At 38.1% G+C, this 24,630-nt stretch overlaps 4 protein-coding genes across 19 annotated transcripts in view; 2 read left to right on the plus strand and 2 right to left on the minus strand.

Annotated features, from left to right (window-relative positions):
• The window catches only part of LOC136240992 (protein NLRC3-like), a 72,852-nt gene extending 71,928 nt beyond the window's left edge, over positions 1–924 (minus strand). For all 4 annotated transcript variants that reach the window (XR_010694076.1, XR_010694077.1, XR_010694075.1 and 1 more), the window contains exons 1-3: positions 769–924; positions 411–719; positions 17–361 (exon numbers count right to left, since the gene is read on the minus strand). Coding sequence is in view for 1 of the 4 variants with exons in the window: in XM_066032083.1 (XP_065888155.1) it covers positions 17–361; positions 411–719; positions 769–790 (676 nt within the window). In the remaining 3 variants the exon portion in view is untranslated. The remainder of the gene's footprint in view (positions 1–16; positions 362–410; positions 720–768) is intronic.
• The window catches only part of LOC136241013 (SEC14 domain and spectrin repeat-containing protein 1-like), a 105,968-nt gene that overhangs the window by 62,406 nt on the left and 18,932 nt on the right, over positions 1–24,630 (plus strand). The window lies entirely within an intron of this gene.
• LOC136241002 (uncharacterized) overlaps positions 2,011–24,630 on the minus strand; it is a 48,706-nt gene continuing 26,086 nt past the window's right edge. The window contains exons 4-14 of one of the 8 annotated variants that reach the window (XR_010694081.1): positions 11,244–11,326; positions 10,613–10,686; positions 8,920–10,039; positions 8,646–8,870; positions 7,752–7,883; positions 5,193–5,298; positions 5,037–5,141; positions 3,811–3,946; positions 3,034–3,111; positions 2,914–2,981; positions 2,011–2,865 (exon numbers count right to left, since the gene is read on the minus strand). Coding sequence is in view for 1 of the 8 variants with exons in the window: in XM_066032100.1 (XP_065888172.1) it covers positions 23,589–23,678 (90 nt within the window). In the remaining 7 variants the exon portion in view is untranslated. Of the gene's footprint in view, positions 2,866–2,913; positions 2,982–3,033; positions 3,112–3,810; positions 3,947–5,036; positions 5,142–5,192; positions 5,299–7,751; positions 7,884–8,645; positions 8,871–8,919; positions 10,040–10,612; positions 10,687–11,243; positions 11,327–23,190; positions 23,466–23,520; positions 23,679–23,723; positions 23,901–24,430; positions 24,525–24,630 lie in introns of those variants that run through there. The other 7 variants (XR_010694080.1, XR_010694083.1, XR_010694084.1 and 4 more) reach the window with 7 other exon arrangements.
• On the plus strand, positions 13,517–23,448 carry LOC136241024 (mannose-1-phosphate guanyltransferase alpha-A-like). The gene is made up of 9 exons (XM_066032204.1): positions 13,517–13,703; positions 14,104–14,204; positions 14,454–14,535; positions 14,582–14,769; positions 17,512–17,636; positions 18,680–18,797; positions 20,159–20,256; positions 22,913–23,230; positions 23,283–23,448. Exons 4-6 carry the CDS (start codon positions 14,695–14,697, stop codon positions 18,783–18,785), a joined length of 306 nt encoding a protein of 101 aa, XP_065888276.1. The 5' UTR covers positions 13,517–13,703; positions 14,104–14,204; positions 14,454–14,535; positions 14,582–14,694; the 3' UTR covers positions 18,786–18,797; positions 20,159–20,256; positions 22,913–23,230; positions 23,283–23,448.

Here is a 24,630-nt window from a genome sequence, read left to right on the forward strand (position 1 = left end):
ACTTTGTAATACTCACCTGGGGCTCCCATTATTAGGATCAGTCGAGGACAAGGTTTGTTTTGATAATGGAAGATGTCCCTTAGACCACCAAGTACTTCCTTTCTTAATAAAATCTCATCAACTTGTCCTTGCAATGTAAGTCTTGTAATCTCCTCCAAGTTCTTATCTGCTCTAGTCACTTTTTCTCCTTTCACCAGAGCCAATCGAATGTATGAGTGTGGCCAGTCAGTATCATCAGTCGACAAGTGTTTACAGTACCTTGACTGTAACCTGCTAACAACAATGACATCTATTGGACTAGACTTCAACTTCTTTACAGTAGGAGGACCACTAGTATACTGTGTAGTAGCTGAATGGAGACCTACAGACCACAATGTAACTTCATCTCAAAATTATTCAGGTCAACTCACCAGACTCAGCTGGACTGTCCCTTAGTCGGCTTCTAATCTGTTTTGATAGTTCCTTCACATCATCATACTCACTATCCTCCATCACTTTAAGGAGCTTATTAAAACTACTACCAACACCACTTGCTAATGATGGCTTGATCACATGATCCAGAAAGTATGTTGCTTTATCAGCTTGTGTAGCTTGTGACCCCACTTGATCTTTAACATTACCAGGAAGGAGTTTGGATGAGAACAATTGCGCAGTGAACGTGACATCGTTCATTGGTAGGATGTTTACTAATTGTGGAAAGAAGTGTTGGAACACTTTACCTGTAGTGAACGATGATATATCATAGTTCACTAGCTATAGATTTCTTACCTAAAATTGCTTTGTTCTCCATTTACGTAGCTGTCTCTTATGCACCTATCAATGTTAAGCCCCACCCCCCCAAGTACGGGGAGGGTGGGGATATAGTGGGGATTTGATCAAGTGGAAAGTCAAATTCCCCTACCTGGGGGTGAATTATCAGGTCAAATTCCCACATAGTCCCACCCTATGAGGTGGGGATAGGAAGGGGATTTGACAACTAACGTGTTGTAAAAACAGAAGCCACAGTGACAAAGGTACACGAGGTGCTGCGGTTTTATCACGTGTTCTCTCGCACTTCACGTATAAAACTACTGTAAAGGATCTATGCTACTATAGAGCGCTTGTTCAAATTCCCCACCCCTGGGGGCAAAATTTAAGTTCAAATCCCCTCCTAACGCCCCACATAGCCCGTACTGGGTGGGGTGGGGCTTGACATTGATAGGTGCATTATAATGTAGTACGACTACTTTAGCAGCTCGAAGGTATGTTCAGCTGGTTGCCGCCCATTTGTTTATATCCTTATGTTTTGGTGCAGATCTAGAGACATCTGTGACAGTCCGAACTTAATGCATGGCGTTGAATTGTAGAAACCAGCACGTTAAGGACAGATCCAAGGATTTTGGCTTGCATCCCTTAGTAATTACTGCATGAGGCCACTGAGTTATAACCTGCTTACACTGGTCACAATTCAAGAACACCTTTTAGTTAATCAGGCACAGCTGCAGGTATTATTCTAAATATCAGTGCACATGTTGTAACTGTACAGAAGTGTGTTCATGTGTATGTACATGTGTGGTGTGGGATACTGTTCTATGAACTACATACATCCTGATAAATCCCGTAGCTGGCCAAGTCAGTGTGTGTTAGTAGAGGTAGTTCCATATCCCAGTTGTTGTGGACTTGTGGTACACACCTAGACTACATGTTGTAGGATCAAGTCACTACTGGGTCCTGTTCAGTCTTTAACACAAGAGAAGATTATGAGGTCCCTCACAATGTGGTAGGTATAAGCTACAGGTGTAGCAAACCCAAAAAGAAGCTTGCTACATGTTTACAAAAAGACTATCATGTTAGCTAAAATTGAACCTTTTCTTCACCTCTACACTGTTATCTCATCATTGTGTTAACATCCTACTGTACACAGTAAAGGTGAAATTCTATACCTTTCCATGTACCATACAATAAGAAATTTTAATGAAAGAAAGAATTGATGAATTAGTTAAATACAACAAAAATTTAATTTGTCTCCATAAGCACCCCATGTGTTTAGATCTGAGTTTTGTTATCATTTGAGTCAATGTTGATGTATATACAGTGGATTAGAGTGGAACCTCAGCTCTCAAACCCCTTGGGACCAGAGGTGATCCTTAAGTTTAAAAAGTCCATATCTTTGAAACTGTGTATAAATAACCTTAAAATAGCACAAAGAACATAACTACCCTAATAGAACAGTCACTACTCTAATATAGCAGTGATTTCTGTAGTTTCGGTTAACCAAGAATCCAGATAAGTGGGGTCCAGATAACTGAGGTTCCACAAGGACATTAGGAGCCACTCTAATTATCACGCATAATCTTCACCAGTACAAATCACAGTGTATAATTTGCTCTAGTAAATAACAGTTAGGATGTACCATCTGTTATGTAGATTGATGTTATACAATTATCAGCTGACCACACCACCTTGTATCACTGTTTGTTTTTATCTGCTTTACCAGTTAGGCACTGGAGGCAAAGCTTGTATGAGGTGTTTACCATGAGCCAAGGAACTTAAGCAAAAATCGTTGACTAATAATGGTTTAACTTGTGGTCTAGAAAAAGCTTGAGCCTCACCCACCAGCTGTCTCATGTGATCTAGGTGTCTGATCTGTCAACAAGAGAGCATGTTCATGAGATTCCATTTCCAGAAGAGCAGTCAGTTTACAACTCATAGAAGTTGGTTTTACTCTTTGACGATATTGTACGTTTCATATTTGGTCATCAACACATAAACAAAAGAAGCCACTTGACAGTTCCAGCTAATTTGATGATTACCATGTTGATCAGTCATTCACACCTTGTATCCTTCAGTGTGATATTGTATAGTAGCTGTTACTGGATCTGTAGCCTGTAGGAGATTACAATAATAAAACAGTTACTCTTATAACCTGACTACCTCGTATATGCCACACCCAGCTATAATGATGTCACTCCCACATGATCTGGAATACGATATTGTTGTTCCTGACAAACGGACACCTTCAGTGATTACATGATGTCATACAATATCATATACCTGGTGTAAAATGTAGTTGTCAGTAGCGCTCTTTGACTGATCACACCACTACCATATTTGGATGTTGCTCTGCTGTTGCTAGAGGGAAAAGATGTACAGTGGAACCTCTCTATTACGGACATTTTGGGACCAGAATTTTTGGTTACTTTTTGCTGAGGTATTCCTCTTTCAGAGTTATAATGTTTTAACCAGATCTGATTGGGCCAAATTTTTTGTCCTTATTACACCATCATAGAGGCATTAAGGGTAGATGAAACCATGGAAATTGTTTCTTTACAATTTTCACAACAACTGCGGCACCACACAACAGCACATGATGTGCACTTAATTTAGTGGTTAAGAGAGATTAATTGTAACTTTATTTGTGTTGCATTTTAGTGACATTTTGGTAGATTGCACAAAAACACAATACATTTTAAAATACGTAAGAACACTTTCTGAGGTCCCTTGTCAATACAACACTTCTTGAAGAAAAACCTCCTTTAAAATGTGTTATAGAACTTTGTGTGGATGAGATCAAAGGAAAAAGTGTACTTTAAATGTCATAAAGTACACTTTAGGGAAAACAGTGCTTTATTGCACCGCAAAGAGTGCTTTATTTGTACAAATAAAGGTGCAACAAAGCACAGTTGCCCACGTGCTCCAGTACAAGCTAATAGCCTGCAGTGCTCATGCCAGTATGACCAATCACCCAAGCTGGTGAAAGCTGATAGCCTCACCGCATCATTCACCCCAGCCAATATGAGTTCTACCACTGGATTGCTTTTATAGACATACCTAAATGTTTCAATGGTGGGTGGGAGAAGGTAACGTTGCTGTTACATTTGTTAATGTAAACGGACAAGTCCTGGAGATACCACTGAAATGCTTTACCATGTGTCACAACAGAATCAATTGTGGGTTGTCACCAAACCTGCAACAATACATGATGTATGCTAAACTATAGTGAACTACACGTGAGCTACTCTGCATTCAGGCTGCTAATAATTTGTACAATGCGTGATAATTGCAAGTCTTAGTGTATAGTAAAGCTACAATACATGGCTAGAAAGTTCCATAAATCATTTAAAGGAAAAATAAAGCACGAGACGTGCAGCCAAGATGCTAATAAAGCATGAAGCAAAGAAGCCTTGTGCTTTATTAGCATCTTGGCCGCATTTTTCATATACTAATAGCACTAGCGGCAATGCTGTAATATATGTGACCCAGTCTGAAAAAACCGGTTTTATCGCCCATGTCAGCAGATTTGATTTTTCACCCAAGACACAAAGCTACATGAATAAACTATCTAATTCCACAATCAAAATCAGCTAGACTTGAGTGGTCTGGTTTCGCTGGCTGCTTTTCCCAAGCTCAGTGGCGATCTGTATGTGTGGTGTGGGGCCTTAATGGAGCTCTGGTCAGCCTGGGATGACTGTATGTGGCTGTACAGCTCTGTGGTGTTGAATAAGTACCTCTGCTGTGAATTTCCTTTCATTTTGGCCAATTTTGAGACCTCAATGGCCCAAAACTTGGCTTTATTCATCCCTACGCCTTCCTTTTCAATATCTGAACACCATCTTGCCCGCTTTCCAGGCTCCCTGCCTCCCACCCATTTTGCAGCTGGCCTGATACAGTCAACCTTGGTTTAAAAACTATGTAATACGGTGGGAAACTTAGTAGTTGGCTACTTGCACATTGGATACTGTGGAAGGTAAAGAATTGGTATAAAAAGTGTGAAAATTTGGTACACATAGCTTCAACCATTGGCGAGCTACAACACACTAAATACTTAAAACCGGCATTTCTTGATACTTTTAAATAGACGATAAGCCCGGTTTTCCCAGCCTGGGTCACATATACAAGTTTCTATTAAATTGATTTATTCTAGAGAGGTCCCTCACTACACACACACACACACGGACGCAGACACAGGTCATTTAGACGTTTCCACTAGGAGTTGTGTGGGTTACTATTAAGGGTCTAATGGTTTAACACTACACTACACTCTAAGTAGTACCAACTTGCTTCTTTATGACCAATCATTTCTGTAGTATTGATAGTGAAACAGTAGATGCTCTAGCTAATATGAAACACCACCATGAGTAGGATATTGTAGTTGTCACATCCTAAACAAACACAACACACAATCTCTCAGTGGTCATATTGGTTCAGTTTACCCTCACTGTTGTAGGTGTGTGACTGTATGAACCATCTCAAGTTGGTGACATGGTTGATGACCTTCTGATACTGTCAGTGTAACTCCCATCACTTTCATGCACCAAACTGTAAAACATGGTGATGATTAACAGCCACCCAACACTTGACAATTATTGGTAATGTACACACTCTCACATCAATGAGGATGTTGTTTCACAAGACGGCTGGTCAATAACAAAGTCAAACATATACCATAGAGGTAAAAAAAATTGTGTGAAACAACACAATTATGTTGTTGTAAAACAGCAGTAATTACAGGTCACTTTCATATAAAATAGTGACATTACACACATATAGTCTTGTGAAGGATTATATTAAAATAAGAAGAAACTTTAGTACAGTTGACACACCAGGACTGTGATACACAACATACAAACATTCAAAGGGAAAACCAATAGAACATGCATTTCAATTAAGAATCATAGAATACGAAGTACTTAAAAAAGGGAAACAACTGAGGTCGCCTACACCTGCAGATATACTAGTGGACAATGTTAATCCATTCATCAGTCTATACCCATGACTATATTAATATTAAATGTCCACTAGTATATCTGCAGGTGTAGGCAACCTCCCTTGTTTCCCTACTTTTCATTTCTATGATCCCTAATTGAACTTAAAATTTTTTTTTTCCTTATATTTGTTCATTTACTTTTTATATTATCATGACTGGTGAACCCACGCATACACTACCACATGGAAAGAAAGGATGGCACCAGAGTTAATGTTTTCACCTGAACGGGTGCTCCAGGTATCAATATTATTACTTACTCGAAGTAAAGTAGCCATTACGCTTCGCTATCAGCTTTGTTCATCCCATTTTACAGCGGTATAGGATCTTATTGAGCTTGCTGGCTATAGATGGTATCTCTTACTGAGGTTCGAGTCTACAGGGAAGATTTACACTGTTGTATGTTCATTTTATTGTAAACGTAGAGCAGTAAAAAGCATCTCCGCAATCAATCCGGTCACCACAAACAATACAGATGATTCGCAAGCCCCAACTACTTGAGATTGAACGGTGGCCATTACATGCTTCACTTTTACCTATTTCAGTCCACTACACAGCGTTACAAATGAAGAACAGCACAAGAAGCATCTCTGCAATCAATCCAGTCATTATGGAAAACTCAGACAAGATACCAACCTACACAGCCACAGGGAAGCCGCATCGTGTTATTGCAAATTGACACCTTGCATAGTTAACGAAAAGAACTGGAGGATAAAGGCAGGTCCATGATGTGTGTATTGTACGTACTGCAGTTGACAAAAAGGCACATCTCAGAATGAAGCAACATTGAACAGTGAAGAAATCAAGCCCGTAGCTATATCCTTTGTCAAATTATGCTTGGCTGAAGGCATCAGTTAATTAGTCAGAATAAAATTCTGTGAAATAGAAAATCTTTAAAATTCCACTGAAACTTTTTGGAGGGTTTGGGGTTGGTCTAAGACATACGTATTTGGGCTAGGCTGTGCCTAACCAATGTTGCCAAGCTGTCATAAAAAGGGGAGTGTATAAACAGTGGAATGGACTACTGGAATGGTGGAATACTGGAATGGTGGAATGGAATTTTTTAAAGTTCAATATCATTTTTTACATCCAAATAAGTACAACTCCTCCCCTTATGTAAGCAAATTAATAGGATTCCCCTTGAAGTCAGCTCTTTTAGTATACTTTTCCTCACCACAACACTTGTATGACTTAAAACTCAATATTTTATTACTTGTATGAAACTAACTGTGGTTCAGTTCATTGTGCAATGTGGCACTGCCACAATGAACTTTGGCCTAAATTTAGTTTTCTGACATAATTGTGGAAAAGGCTCATTGTAAATGCTTACAAGATAGTCCCGTTTCACTTTACCCAAAGATTTTCGCTTAGGCTCCTATACGTTAGTGGTAAACACCTCGTACAGGCTCTGCCTTCTGTGTTCGTCCTCCAGTGCCTAACTGGTAAAGTTGATAATAAATGAATACTTCATTATACAGTGAATGTACTTTTACAATGCATTCATGTAATCAGCTAGCTAGCTAAATTTTTATCATTTAGGAACAAGGGTAAAGTCAGGAGTCTTCTTAGTGTTCCCAATAAACTGCTATTGTGCATGTTCATAACTTACTTTACAGTACAATATATTGGTAAACTTTGTCTATGGTGAGGTGAATTATGCTAAAAGAGCTGACTTCAAGGGGAATCCTATTTATTTTCTTACATAAGGGGAGTTGTACTTATTTGGATGTAAAAAATGATATTGAACTTAAAAAAAATCCATTCCACCATTCCAGTATTCCACCATTCCAGTAGTCCATTCCACTGTTTATACCCTCCCCATAAAAAGAATGGTTTTAGGGTGATATTATTGGCTGGAAAAGCCCAGTTCTTCATGATACAGTACCACATGATAGTAGAAAATTCATTCATTCTGTCATAGTTACTAAAGTAGTGGATAATCATTCAAGGACTTAGCTTTACAGTTGGAATATAGTAATGAGTAGTTATGTACACTGTAGGAACCTACCTGGTACATTATTATAGCTGAGTGTTCCTGAAACTTTCTCTCCTAGTATTAGTACAACCAGCCATGACCACCTCGGTATAAAGGTATTAGTCTCCAGGTAGAATGACACTTCAATGACATCACAAGGAGGAGCTACACATTACAGAGTATATCACTGAGGAACAGTCACTAACTTGTTTACCATACAACATGAAACATTGACAAATTTCACACCCTTTATGGCTCAAAACAAACTTGTCAAACTCCTTAGGTGTCAAAATTTCTGTAGTGAGGTTGTTGACATTTCCACTAATTATTCACTTCAACTAAACATCACATGATATAAGAGCAGATATTCTTGTGTTTTGTTCTTTTCATAGCACAAATGTTATTACAGTAAATACTACAGTTGATGGTATTACTAATTCATTACTGGTACAGTGGCTGATACAAAGGAGCACAGGGGTACAGGTCCTTGATAACCAAAGAAAATTTCCCACACAAAATTCTCTAATAAAATAGTCCAATACTCTAATAGAACAATCACTAGGTTAACAATCCTCCAAGTGCACTGCATTTACAAAAATTTTATAGAGAGCATATCTATATAGCGACTGTCTTTGTGTACCATAGATAACTGTATGTCACAATTGGGACCAGGAAACAAAAGCTCAAGTATGTATGTGTCCTTAGAAGCATCTAATAACTCAAGGATGCAATTACACACAATCTTGAAATTTGGCTAATTTACAGCACTGCTTGACCCACTCAAAAATCTTTTTGTTCAAATACCAGACACAACATTTATGGCCAATGTATACATTTCCTATGAAAAGCGCAGTGTCAATTACAGCATTCCTGAACTTGTAATGGAGCCAAACCACACATGTCTGTTGTCAATAATTTTACTGTCACCTGATTGGCTGAATGCTAATTCCCTTGACCACTTTTCATTTTTAGCTGATCCAGCTCAACTTGTACATAGTATAGTTTGCATTTCTTGAATTTCATTTTATGTACACCCTGCAACTTCTTTGTTGTCTAGACGACATTTTTGAAGTTTCATTCTGATCTGTTAAATACTCTTGGAGTTGTAGTGGTAGACAGTAGGAACAGTAAAACAATTGATTTGTACAGCAACTAGTGTAAAAATAGAATCTAGGCTCTTATTACACCGACCAAGACTTACAAGTGCAACAGTCTACACAGCTGGGACTTGTCTTGTTGTGGTCACCACAAACTGGTGAATTCATCAAGGTGTAGTTGTGGCCTACGTGTACTCACAAGCAATAAAGCTATGAAATGGCAACATTCAGTTACGTCAATGTAAACAACACACATAACCAATGTTGGTTGGTGGTAGTAAAGAAACAAATCATTTCTTTTCTTTCACATTTCTCAGCTACATATGGATAGTTATATGATACAACCATAACCTACTCTTGACTAATACACAGAGTAGTGCTCCAATACATGTGCACAAATGTGACCGGATCTGAACACAATCACACACTTTTCGAATACCTGTTTATTAAATAATAATAATCTACTTATAATATAATTAGCCAAATACATGCTCTGGCAAAGTTACAGATCATATATGTAACTTTGGGAGTTACAGTCCTACAAAGTACAAAGTATAGCAACAACAGAAAGATCAATTTGTTCAGCAAGTATAGGATCACAAGTGTTTACTAAAACGCTTGTAACTTTACTAACTTATAACCGAAATGACACATGGAATTGAAAGTCACACCATCCTGTTCACCATAAGTAGGGGAGTCGATTACTGGGTAAGTTTTCCATGTATCACCTTAACTACATACAAAGGTGAAATAAGTGAAGAAAGAACGATTGAGTACTATACTTTCGAACATAACTTTCAAATCCTTGTGTCTATTGCAACGAAGCAAAGATTTTCGAATTTCTCTTGAGTAGATGAGTAAGATGATATCAAAGTTTTAATATTAGGCCCTCTCTTCACTAAAAACACAAAAAAATTTACAGAATTTTTAAATAATATGCAAATATTCCCCCCCCCCCCCCACATTGTATTCAATGCTTTACACTGTAAATTTAGGTTTGTACGATTGTGTCGGGGTTTTCATACGGTCGCATATTATCACATACATATAACATGTACTCACTTCTCACATCCTGTTTTTCCCACAAAGTGTCTGATGTAGAGATGGATAACCTGCTGGACAAGGATGTCACTACATTGGTCCCTAGTGCAGTGGAAACACCAAATTGTAACCTGATAAGGAGATTAGGTTTAGCTCACGAGACTGAAGCTGTTGGCACTTCTCCTAGTAACAATAATAACACGTAACTCATGTTGCTTGATGGTACAAAGGAAAAACAAACACATTGTTCTCTATGAACAGACAAATATGATGGTACTGTATATAAATTTTGAGTATTGTTTCTGTGTTTACTGAAGTCAGTAAAATGTGTACAAAATTATTTTTGTAGAACACATTCACACATTGCAAAAAAAACCCAACTAGTTAGCAGGTCACAATTTATTTCAGTCACAAATCACTTATGGAAACACAGCTCAAGTTTAATGAAAACCATATGATACTGCAATTGTACTCTACACTCAAAATATGAGTATAAAATTTATTAAATGTCCTCCACAGTAACTGAGGGACTGTGTTCCCCAGACTACCAGCTGTTTCTAAATAAATATTGTATTTTGTCAGATAAGTGAAGCCATCCATTTATACACAGAACTCTGTTCAATAATAGATAGTATATTCTACGGGTACGTAGAATATACTATCTATGGTTCAATTACTCTAACTGATTGTGAGTAGAACATTTCTTGACAACAAAATACTTTAATAGAACAGTCAATTTAATTCTGATAACCTTACCTCAGTGTTGTAGGTGTGTGATTGTATGACCTTCTGATACTGTCAGTGTAACTCCATCACTTTCATGCACCAAACTGTAAAACATGGTGATGATTAACAGCCACCCAACACTTAAAATCTATTGGTAATGTACATCACATAGTCACACATCTAACACCTCTTAACACTATCCCGGGTTACTCTCAACTCAAGCCAACCCAGGTTATCAAACTCAATCCAGTCCTTACTACACAAGCAGGGGATTGCACATGCTGAAAAATAATGAGTTACAATAAGTTGTTCTTCATCTACAGGCACCTGAAGTGAAAAGTATCAACGACGGTACATTCAGTAGCTGGTTGTAAAATACTTGCTTTGTCACCAACAGAAACAATTACTACTGTTAACCAAAACTGATCAGCATTCACATTGTATCCTAATCCAGGCCAACCTGTGCCAGTCCACCTCACCTTGTCATGCCATGTTGGGCCCAGTTTTTTCACACACTATAGTACCTTCTAATCTGAGTACAGCATGGCATATGGCTCAAAATAAATTACAATATGCTCTACAAAGGATCTGAAGATTTATAAAATCCGTACACTCCACTACAGGTGTATGTTACCTAACACTTTGATTAGTACTTACTTACCATTTTTGATAAATTGTTTTGGCTGGTACTTGTAGTAGTATTATCAAGGACAACAACAGTGACAACAGCTTACACAGGACTACCTGTACAGAAATAAACAACATATAACAAAGTAGCTAGAGACACAGAATGGTGTATCTACATCTACACACAACAAGAGTTATTGAGGATCCACTTTCTGCTTATTCGTCATCTTAACATATTCCTTCATGACCAAACCAGTGACCTTCATGGTTCAAATTCACTATACAGATAACATTCAAATTTCTTTTAGTTATAAACAGTGGAGACTCTTGAAGCAATGTAAATTAAAATGGTATATAATTCCTTGAAATATAATGTTTTGTTACAAGTCAACAACGGTTTACAACTGTTACATGATATTTCACCACTTGCTGGATGTACAAATATGGTGAAATAGGTCACACTAAACCTCACATCTGATCTTACACACAACTATTGATCACCTTCTGTGATATGTGTAAAACAAAATACATCACGTCACTAGTTGAGGCTCAAGTGTTGTGAAAAATATTAGATGTGGTCCACCTTAGGATTATTAAAAAGCTGTCCTGGTTATCAAGGTGTACTAATCTTCCAGCTTAGCTCATACACTGCAAAACCAGATTACACATCTGCCTTCAAATCAGATCACTTTACAAAATAGTCAGACTTTTACCTTACAACAGCACTATAAGGGAGGGAAATTCCCATGGTCAGTCCCTGGGTTGCAGGAATGTGTTATCTCTAAGTGATAGAGAATGTAAACAATCAACCAAACTTGTATACTTCAAAACTTAAAACATGCCCTTGTTGTTTTGATGATCAGCAGGTTTTGTCAGAACATTATAACTAGCATACATGTCTAGTGTCCCCATCAAAGTTCCAAGTATTCCCAAGTTCTCAAAGTTCCCCACTACATGGGTTGCTAGCTTTGGAATCAGACCACATCAATACCTTGTTCCCTAGTCCCCAGTTCAACATTACTCCTAACCAGGGAGCTTGGTACTTCCAGTCATTACTATGGTATCAATCCCTAGTCCCCAGTTCAAAGTTACCGTATACATATAAATTTTTGAGGGACGTAATTTTTGTGGATTTCATGGTTGCTTGATTTCCACAAAATTATCATCGTTGAAAACTAACGTGAGCTCTATGCTTTCTATTAGATAATCTCAGTGAAAAATGAGTGATCCTCTAATCCTGGTAATCATATGATTCAACACCAGTAAGGCACACATACATACGTAGCCACACCCTAGGGAATACTTTATTGACTTCACATGTAGCACACCAGATTGTGGCTAGTAACTATCTTGATATACCGTCCAACAGACAAATGTGTTTGTGGTGGCCTTAGATATATCCATGCTACTCAAGACCAGGATATTTCTAAACTTGATGTAATGCGTAAGTAAAGGTGCTGGATACTACTGTATAGTAAGCTGTAACTTCATGACTGGTACTACATTATGTACTTCTCTGACTAGGACAAAAGCTAACAAATATTCATATTGACAAGGTTCTGCAGGGGCAATAACAAATCAGTCCACATACACAAGACATTATCAGTGTACTGATTATGGTAAAATACCCATATCAATCCACACTACTTCCACAAGGGGTAGTCACTTCCATACCGCCAATTGATGCACGGGATCAAGAAGTTTGATCACCAAAATATTGCCTTGATTACTTGATTACATCTTTCCAAGAGCCTTGATTCTTGATTGTCAACCGTAAAAGCTTAGTAAATTCTCACGTTGCCTAAAGTTATCTTTCAAAGGTGCTTGATTGCCACTTTTGCTGCAGATGCCTTGATCGCTTGATTTACTGCAAAAAATACCCCTTGATCACTTGATTAATTGGTATGGAGGTGACTACGTCTTGTTCCATTAACAAACTTACTCATCGTGGGATGGGATACAACACATTTTTGAAGGATTAATGTGAACACATAATGCAATAACTGCTTAGTGTTTGAGCAAGGTAACATTTCTAGTCTCGCCTCAGGTCTAGTGCACACGTACTCACATGTTGAATACATTACACGCACACTATAATGTCACTAACTTCATTTCGGCTAACACTTAATCTTCATTCCTGCCATACGAAAACTTAGTCTCGCGTGGCCAGACCGCTATTTCTCCGTCACGGCGCTTATCGATTAGAGATTATAAGCGCCTACTGCGAAATTAGAGATTATAAGCGCCTACTGCGAAATTTCGCAGTAGGCGCTTATAATCTCTAATCGATAAGCGCCGTGACGGAGAAATAGCGGTCTGGCCACGCGAGACTAACGAAAACTCCTTGCACTGAGCCTTGCACGAAATAGTTAGAGTCGAACACCTAGTGATAAGCCCCATGAGGTGAAACAAAGGAGGACAGAGCTGAAGCATCAGACTGGACTCCTCGGGATGATCTCACGGAGGCACGAATCACTGAAGTTTGGCGCTGCAGGTGAGTTATTTATAGCGTTTAAAATAATATGGTTCAAGTGGTACGTATCACGTGCTAAGCTAATCCACTCTAGGATCACTACCTTGCCTTTAAATGCTCTATGATTTAATTTGTCCACCTTTATGCACTGGACTTATACAAGTCAGTGAAACAATTCATTAGTCTTGCCGTATTATGGTTTTTCCCATCCACAAACAAAAGTCGAAAGAAGTTGACCTGACCTGCACATAGTCTCGTCCCCAGCCGCCCACGCGCTTGATCACGTAAAGACCTTCGTGTGATCTAAAGCGTGGGTGGCAGGGGATGAGACTAAACCATTGGTATCCACAAAACTGCCATTTTTGATATGTATGTTGTAAGTAACATGGATGACCGGTGGATTAGGTTTGGTATTCCGCAGATTGTTTGGATACCGAGGAACTTGTATACAAGCCAGTAGCAAGTGTTCTGATCAACAAGTGTTGTAAAGGATTACTTAGTCTACCACTTGACAGGAGAACTGTAAGGGAACACAGGGTTCTGCCCACACTGGTCGGCAGTGGTTCAAAGCAACCAGTACCTCTAAAAATCGACCAGTACCCTCTTAAATCCGACCAGTACAATTCTTAGATATATCACTGATACATGTGCAATATACCCTAATATAACACACAACATATCAATTCATGTTAACTTTAGACCACCACTTAGGATTTCTGGGCAGAACCCTGGAACATTACTTGTATTATTAATACTAATGTTCATTGGTAGGTTGTGTTTGTGGATGATCTTAACATGTCAGCTGTTAGCCAACTAGATGGAGTGGAATAACTTAGCAATGTACATCTAATTGGTGAGCACCATTCCTCTTTGTCCTCCATGTCTTGTGTGTACAACAGATATGACAAACAGGAGGACTTGATTGATGTTGTTTCATCCCAGTTGGTTGGAAGACATGTATGACAGGTGGTGACAGATTTGCCAGCAAAACATAGATGTGATATTTCACATCATGAGAAACAGCAACACAAGCAGAGAATACTTCAGTGGGAAATACAACCAACACTACAATAACAGGTTCATAAAGGTGAGCTGTATGTGTGTGTTGGGCATGTACATGTGTTGTGTACAAGTGTGAGTGTCTGTGGTATCTGTCTTTGTGTGTACCAACCACACACCTGGTACAACCTCCAACTGGTTCCCATGGCCAAGGCTATTTCTGAATACTAGACTCCTAGAACTTGAATGGTATACTGGTACCCAGTATGTTCTCTGAATAGTGATGTTATATTGTTATATTATATGATTGCTGAGGCTTTCCTTTTTGTAGTACGTACACATAATATGTGTCTGCAGAGAACACTTTAATAGAACAGTCAATCACTTCATGTTTGTTATAAAACAATTTCAAGTTTGTTGAGCATGTTGCTGTATGTGAAGTGTGACATGTACAGTGATAAATGGTGTATATCACAAGTGTTAATGTTCTATTAGAAGTCAAGATGTGGTCAACATTGATCTGCCATCTATCAACAAGATCAAAGTCAGTGTGATGATAAGTCTTCCTTGATGTCATCCTGTAAGTGTTTATGCAAAGTGATGTCACTATGTGTATTTATCCTTATTCCAGGACATTTTGGTGTTAGCTTCTAGGGTATTACCCCCTTTCATGCCTATTGTATGATTATGATTGCACAATCAAAATATTTATAGACAAGCATGTATGTCAGTAGTATCATACAGCACGATAGTAACTGTGTAGTAGGGACCACAAAGGAGTAGGCGTGGCCCACAAAATAATATCACCCAAAAACCAGCCTCGATTTTCCCTTATGACAATGAGGCAGTATTGGTGAGGTAAAACTAAGCCCAAACAAGCTTTCAGATCGACCCGAAACGCTTTCAACAAGTTGCTATGAAATTTTAAAAAAATTTTATTCAACGGAATTTTCTACTGACTGAGTAACTGACCGATGCCTTCAGACAAGCGTAACTCGATAGCAGGGCTTGATTTTTTCGCTGTTCGATGTCGCTTTGGCCCGACAGGTGCCTTTTGGCATACCGCAGTACGTACAATGCATTCTTCATGGACTTCCCAGTGTCCTCCTTTGTGTCCCATTCATCTTTGCTGACAGGGAAAGGTGTCGATTTGGCACGAGCACATGATGGCTTCCCTTCGAAACAGAAATCATCCGTATTTTTCATCGTGGCTATTTTGATTGCAGGGGTGCTTTTCAAACAGTTCTTGATTCGTACTGCTGTGTAACAGGTTGAACATAGTCTACAACAAAAAGCGTAATGGATACCTCACTTTTCAGACGATAATTAATATGATTGGGGCATGCGACATGATTTCTTTTGGCATGCATGGATTGTAGAGGTGCTTTTCGAACAATTTTTGATTCAAAATGCTGTGTAACGGGTTGAACATAGCTGACAACGAAGCATAATGGATACTTCACTTTTCAGATAATAATTGATATAGCTGGGCGCACGGTGCCTTTTCAGATGCAGTATGCGTGGGTTCACCAGTCATAATAAAATTGTTTACAAAAAAAGTTAACAAACAAGTACACAAAAAAAATTTGAAACTTTCAACTAGAGTAGGGACCATAGCACATCAATGAAAAGTACTGAAACAAGTTGGGTAGTCCATGGTATTAAATCACTGTAATAAGAAGTGTTATATCCCTACTGTGCATTTCCGTTATGGTATCTTGAGCACAGTAGGGATATAACACTTCTTATTACAGTGATTTAATGTCATGGACTACTCCAACTTGTTTCAGTACTTTTTATCGATGTGCTATGGTCCCTACTCTAGCTGAAAATTCCAAATTTTTTTGTGTACTTGTCACAATACAGCTAGAGTGTCATGATGTCACTAATTATATATAGCAGATAATAGTGATAAGGCTTACTGCTATACAAGCCATAGATAGTATCCACTGTTGTACCATGTTGAAGTTATAGATTTAACACAAAGGGACCAATTTATAAACAATTAGTCTGGTACTTATCAAATAGTGTTGAATCCCTCTTAAAGGACTACCCTAGTTATGGACTATCTTTTTAGAGGAGGTTTCATATCAGACACTTTTTACAAAAAAAAAAAAAAAACTTTCAATAGTTAGAATATCTCCACTCTATATTTTACTGAGGTGACATCCTTTTTGTACACTGTTGTAGGGACTAGTTGTAAATGAAGTTCCTAATCCTCTCTTCCTGCTAGTAATTGAGACAAGCATTTATTCAAATGCAGCTTTGATACAAGGAAATATGGGATGTGCTTGTATCTGAGTAGGGCTTAATTTGACCCAATCACATTAACCACTTGGTTAGTGTGTTTTATGTAATTGAGAGAGGTGTTAATGAATGTTGTGAATTTTATTAACATCAATCAAACGGTACAGTAGTACCGTTTAAGTAGGGATTGTGGTGAAAATTTCATGCGCTAACAAAAATTCCGACTTTGAAATCATCCTAGACACATTTTACATGATGAAATTCACCTTTATGGAATAGTACTAGTCTATATAATATACAATACAGCAATGTTAATAACAATGTGAAGGTGAAGGTGAACAATGTATTACAGCATAGCTCAGTGGGAAAGTCCCTACTTTGGCACATTAGTTATTATTATTTGGTTCAGTGCCAAAGTACGGACTCCCCACTGAGCTACAGTATGCTGTAATACCATCATTCATCTCTTGTTTCACTACTTTTTATTGCATAGATCCCTACTTCATTTTTAAATTAACAATTTTTTAAAAAGAATCCAAATAGTTTCATATGGCTCCTCTCCCTACCCTGTGTTTTGCTATAGGTGTTATATTATGTGGAGAAGCCAGAGACCTATGTCAGTAACATCATCAATGCTGGAGCATACTTGTTCTCCACTGAAGTGTTCAAACACATGGCACAGGCTTTTGATGAGCATCATAAAACTGAGTTAGTTGAGTGCATGATTTGTTATTGTTGTGTGTGTGCGCGCGCGTATGTGCGTGCGTGCGTGTGTGTGTGTAGCTTCAGTGGAGAACAAGTATGCTCCAGCATTGATGAGTGTGGTATAAACTGGGGAAGTAAATACACAACTGTCCTTGTCTCGCTTAGTGGTGTTGGGGTCATTGTGAAACTTTAGATTCCGCGACCTCTCTCCATGAGACCTGGACAGCCTTCCTGCGAGTTACTAGCCCTGCTCCAGGAGGATTTGCCTGCACAGGCTCAAGTGCCTGAGTGGTGCACAGGCATCCCAGTGCTGGTTCACTGGGTGGCAATGGCTGTGTTTTGCATGGCTGCTGGAGGCTTTGCTTTACTTTGTGTGTGGTATGTACATGCATGATTATGTGTGGTATGCATTGGAGCCATTACAGGTGACGGCGATGGTCTCATTGAAGTAGTGTATTTAACATGTACTTGTGGCTAGCCTCTCTCATCACTTAGTCAGCTTCAATTATTAACACTTCAACTGTTACTGTTTACACTGATAACAACTACTCATGGGAGATTACTCATCTGTAAAGTACCTCCTGTATGTATCAGTCCAGTTGTCTGTATGGTTTGTATGAAACTCTCTCAAGCAGACACCTTGACAATCAGACACTGGCCTTTTGTATTCTGCTACACACATTGATTATCATGACACTCTGAAATGTGGACAGCTTGATATTATAGGACACCTCTCCACAGTTTCCGCCACTTTAATAATCAGGATACTCTTTATTGTACACAAATTCAGACTCCTGAAATCATAAAATAGTAAGAACACCTTCAGGACACTTGTATATGGTCCCATTAGTGTACATACATACATTAATACCCTTGAAATCAGTACATGTCTAATGTAGACACTGCAGCGTGGTCTAGGATTAGATGGGTTAACTACTATTTCTTAGCATCTGAAGTATAAGGAGTCCATCAGTTTGTGTATCTGTAGAGAGAGGATGGGCCACTCAGTCTTGTAACATTTACTTAAATCCTTTTCCCCCTTACAGGTTGGCATTCCCTAAGGACGGTATCGGATTGGAGAGGAATGTACATGTGCTACCTGGTCTGGTGGGTACCGGCAAGCTACATGTATACCTGTTAAACCAGTTTTGAAACCAATGGCAGGTGAGTGCTGAAATTTCTGTCTGTTGTGAATTTAATGTATTTGGACAATTTTCTTTAAAAATATTTAGCCTGCTGTACTGTGAACAGTCTCACATACATTACGGTAGTACTGTATAGTAGGGAGAGTAGGGACCACAAAGGTGTAGGTGTGGCCCATGAATAACATCACCCAAAACTAGCCTCGATTTTCTCTGATGAGGATGAGACAGTATTGGTAAGTAAAACTGAGCCCAAACAAACTTTCAGGTAGACCCAAAATGCTTTCAATAAGTTGCTAAGCAATTTTTGTTTTTAAATTTTTTTCTACTGACTGACTGATGTCTTCAGACAAGCATAACTCGATAATGGCTAAGGCTGTGGGCTTGATTTTTTCACTGGTCGACGTCACTTCAGCTGAACACGTGCCTTTTGGATACTGCAGTACGTACACTGCATTCTTCCATGGACTTACCAGTGTATCCCATTCATCTTGCTGACAGCGAAAGGTGTCAATTTGGTAGTAGCATGTGATGGATTCTCTTTGTAATGGAGTATTTTTCATAGTGGCTACATTGATTGCAGTGGTGCTTTTCGAACAGATTTGATTTGTAATGCTGTGTAACAAGTTGAACATAGCTGACAACAAAGCATAATGGATACTCCACTTTTCTGACAATAATTGATAGCGGGGGGGGGGGGGGGCATGGTGCTATTTTTTCTTTTGATGCAGCAAGCGTGGGTTCATCAGTCATAATAAATTTTATTTTACAAAAATAGTTAATGTCCACAGTAGGGATATAACACTTTTTATTGTTTTACTGTGATTTAATAATTATTGTCCAGCTTGTTTCAGTACTTTTTATTGATGTGCTATGTTTCCTACTCCACTTGAAAATTCCAATTTATTTGTGTACTTGTCTGTTATAAAACACAGTTTGCTTGTACACTCAAACGTACTACATGCTACATATATGTAGTACATACATCACAATAAAGTATACACACTAGACACATGTACACACACAAGTATACCACATGTCTACACCATAATATTATTTGATAGTAAATGTAGACACTTGTCACTGCTCATACACACATTTCAGACTACTCTTTTATTAGTTGCTATCAAGTTATGATATAGTCATCATGATGGCCCCACACACCATCCACTTGTGTTAAGTCACTTCCTCAACTTGTGTCCTTGTGGAGCCAGTCAACACAATCCATTATGTGTTGTATGTGTGTGAGGAATGAGTTACACTGTATTACAGGATTTGTGTTGTGTACATCCTCCAATGTCAAACTGGTATAATTTCAACTTTACTGTATTACATATCATGAAGTACTCTAATAGAACATTCATGTTGCCTTTGTTGTTTTAGGTCAGCCATTCATGTAAACAGGTTTTACCTGTCACTGTTCTGCAAGTATAATCGGGATCATCTGGCAACAAACTTTGAGGATCATGCCACCATCTTAGGTCAGTCAACAAACTGTGTAACTGTTGACTTTGTGTGTTGTGTACTGTTAAACCACTCCTCTATTGAACAGTGTAATGTACTGTATTACTGTTGATGTGTATAGAAGCTGATCATATATGAACAGTGTTTACTGTCTGAGGCTTTTGGCAGACTTTACCTTTTGTTTACACTGTCTAACTGTTATGTAGTTGGATAACTGTGAAGTGCTAAATTACGGTTCACTTACATTAACAACTCTTGAAAGTGTTGTACTAAAATCTGATGAGATAATGAACTTGTAATTTTGTACAAATTTTAATCATTTTCAGTAAACAGTGAAACAGTACTCGAATTAATATAACTTCTATATTGTTATCATTTCAAAGCTTGAACACCCTTATAACATTGGTGGGCTATTTGGGGGGGGGTGGGGATGGATGAAACTTTTGCAGATTTCTCAGTTTTGTCAGTAACCCCAAAATTTCCCCTCAAATACTGTTTATACAGTAGCTACTTGTGATGAGTATTTGTTGGGTCTTACCCACTTTATAGAATATGTGAGTGTGGTTTATTTGTGGGTGTGGTTCACTGAAATAAATTTAATTTGCTTGGAAGTGTGGAAAGTCCTGCAGTAGGCCAGCTTCTTTTTGAGCGACGCCCACTTATTAGTCACTGCTATGGTCATGCGTGAAACCACATTCATTTTTCTATAAGGTTTGTTTGCACAATTAAGCAATGTCTAGTGCTGTGTGCACACTTGTGTGGAGCCATGCCCGCCATACTAACCACAAATAAGTTTGCTTGCTGTCAACTTTGTCTATTGAAACTTGTTACTATACTGTAGGCCAAGAAGCTGTTGTTGTGTTTGTCTCTGTGTGTATCAATCACACACCTGGTACAACCTCCAATGAGTTCCTAGTCCTGCCCTGTGAATGGTACACAGGTACCCCGTGTGTTCTCTGGGTAGTGATGTGATATTACATGATGGATGAGGCTTTACTTCTTGTGTTATGTGTCTGTGATAGTACTCTAATAGAACAATCACTTCATGTCTATTATAAAAAAATTGAGAATATATTTTCGAGTTTGTTGTATATGAGGTGAAGTGTGGCATATAAAATGGTTTACATCAGGGAGGTTTATCATCTCCATTACAGGCCAAAGATTGACAAACAAGATCAGTAATGATGATTTCCAACAAGTCCTCCTTGATGTCAAACTTGTGTTTATGATAAATGATGTCATAATAGGTCATCATGTATACCCCCAGGCATTGTGGTTACCAGACTGTCCACAATTTGACAGCTTTCTGGAGCTTTATCATCATAAGTCATTGTCTATCTTTTCCATCATATTTTGAAGTTATGTACCACTACCATATATGGTGATGTAGCCCAAATGACTATTGATTGAGGTTAACTGACCTAAACTATAAGAAACAAACTCAGAGCCAAGATGAGTATGAATGGAACCGAGTACTGGAGACCAACCATGTGCCAGCTATCAGGTGCCAGTAAATTGTATTCACTGGCCACCTCTTTAATAAGACCACCTTGTTATAGTAACCACCTTTAGTATGTCCAAAACACAACTTAAATGTAATTATTGACCTCATTTATAAGACCACCTCATTGAAAAGTTTTGGTCCCATAGTGACCCTATTAATAAGGCTTCACTGTAGTCATGGCAATACAATGTAACACCGTATTAGTCTAGCTATTGCTACTGTATACATGAGGGATATAATTTTTTGCGAATTTCACAGCTGCTTAGCTATGTGCAAAATTTTCATCCTCAAAATTAATGATTACTGAAGTTGGCTCTATGTTTTCTAATAAGTAACCTCAGTTTAAAAAAAAAAAAAAATGATCCTTGAAAATGGAATGGCAAAATACCTGAAATTTGTCAATCCATAAAATTTACGTACCTCAAAATTTTGTATGTATACATACCGTATTTTACCGGTTAATTGCTGCGTTTACTATAACTTTCAGCAAGGAAAATGATGCAGGTACAATGTGAAGGCGACTACTATCCAAGGGTGGCTACTATGAGCTTGTGTGGCAGTAGCCTGCGGTGTTATACGGATTTTCAAATGGCTGACCATCATTTAATACTGTTAATTCACTTGGTTCCTCTCAAAAATGCTATTTCCAGGCTTAAAACAACTCCTTTGCTTAGTTTCTCCTTCAAACATGTGTCATCAACACTTGTATCAGCATATTCAGATGCAAACCGCAGCTCTTATCCAAGGGCAGCTCTTATGACAGTGATTCAAGGTTGCGCTGCAGCTACTATCCGGGGGTGACTTTTATGGTAGCCACGGCTATTAACCGGTCAAATACAGTATATGGTTTGATGGAATTACCAATTCACATCTAGAAACGTTTACAGCTGGATTGTAGTTGTGTTTACATTAAGGTAACAAAATTTTGTAGTGAGATATTTTTGTTTTGTGGACCTGCCGGTGGCTGCCACAAAAGCATTTTTGCCGCAAAAATTTCCCGACCTACTATAGATGATAATCTACAGGTTTATAATGACCAACACTTTGTATTTCCTCAAGTCTTATGTATTTTATTTTGAATTCTAGAATTACAATACATTTGTAGCAAGCTGTGTGTTACCCTGAATTTAAACCACTCTGTTAATAATTTGATAACTTGATTTCTTCAGGTATTGTGGAGTGAGCAGATAGAACAGATCTTGGAGAAGGGTCGGCTAGTCATCAAGCAGACACAACTGGACAAGTTCACTTCACTCACAAACTTACTGCTCCATGATATGTACTAGTGGGTGTGTACTCCTGCAAGTTTCTAGCCCCACCCCCTAGATGTTATAAGACTGCATCAGCAACTGAGCTAGCACAGGAGTATAAATTTCTACTGTGATATGAAGATGTGGAATTGTGCTTGTCTAAATTATGACAACTTTGACATACAGTAGTGTGTACCACTGGATCAACTTTACATGTTGAAGGAGTCATGTGAGAAGGTAGGATGATGTTTGTGTGATGTGTTGTGTAATTAAACTTTTGTTGTTGTAGATATATCACCTTGTAGAGCAGAATGGATCATGCGATCAAGAGCTCCAGTGGTAATCAACATTCCAATTAACTATACATGTGAATTGACAAGATATTGTAATTTAATTAAAATTTATACATTAAACAATTATTACTGTCATTACAAAGCATTAAAATGTTTCAAGATCTTGTGGTAATATTTTCCTAATGTAATTAGAAAACAGGGATATAGCTGTACAACAACATAACAGTGGCTCACCTGATCAAGAAGGGTGTGGTTGGTTACAATGATTTGTGGTTACCATAGTGACCTGTTGTTACACTGTATTACACATTAGTAGATCTTGACTTAGAGTCAACCACATGTACTAACTCCTTGTCTTCTCCATCATCAGTAGATCTGTTATCCCTCTTGGCCTAGTAACCATGACAACACTTATACCATGTTATATCAGTGTCTACCTTTTGTCTGGTTTCCAGGATATTCATTATCTTTTGTACTTCATTGTCTTCCTCGTATTCATCATCTACGTATAGTCACTTCTTCACAGACTCTGTTACTCATAACTGATTGTAGTATCAGACGAGCTCCCTCCATCTCTCAAAGTGATAACAAGGCTGAGGCCATCAGCACTTCTTCTAGTAACAATAATAACACACGTAACTCATATCATGTTGCTTGATGGTACAAAGGAAAAACAAACACATCGTTCTCTATGAACAGACAAATATGATGGTACTGCATATAAATTTTGAGTATTGTTTCTGTGTTCACTGAAGTTAGTACAAAATCATTTTTGTACTACACATTTTTACCCAATGTATTTTATTGCAAAAACAAAATTATACAAACCAGTTATTTTCAGTCAACAAATTATGGAAACACAACTCAAGTTTAATGAAACCATGATACTGCAATTTTACTCTACACTCAAAATATTATAAAATTTATTAAATGTCCCCCACAGTATCTAAGGAATTGTGCCCCACAGATTCCCAGCTCTATTATGCAAACATTATTGTTCCTAGGTTTTTACAAAAATGAATTCATGTATTTTATCAGATACACAAAGCGCCCATCCATTGCTCTGTTCAATTACTAACAGAACTTGAGTAGAACAATTTTATTGACAAGAAAACACTCTAATAAAACAGTCAGTTAACCATACCTCAAATGTTGTAGGTGTGTGACTGTATCAACCATCTCAGGTTGGTGACATGGTTGATACTGTCAGTGTAACTCCATCACTTTCATGCACCAAACTGTAAAACATGGTGAAGATTAACAACCATCCAACACTTGACAATTATTGTACATACACTCAAAGGAATCAGATGTTGTTTTATAAGATGTAACTACAGTAGTCTT

The sequence above is a fragment of the Dysidea avara genome, chromosome 12 (genome assembly GCF_963678975.1).
Source record: "Dysidea avara chromosome 12, odDysAvar1.4, whole genome shotgun sequence".
NCBI classification, from domain to species: Eukaryota; Metazoa; Porifera; class Demospongiae; order Dictyoceratida; family Dysideidae; genus Dysidea; species Dysidea avara.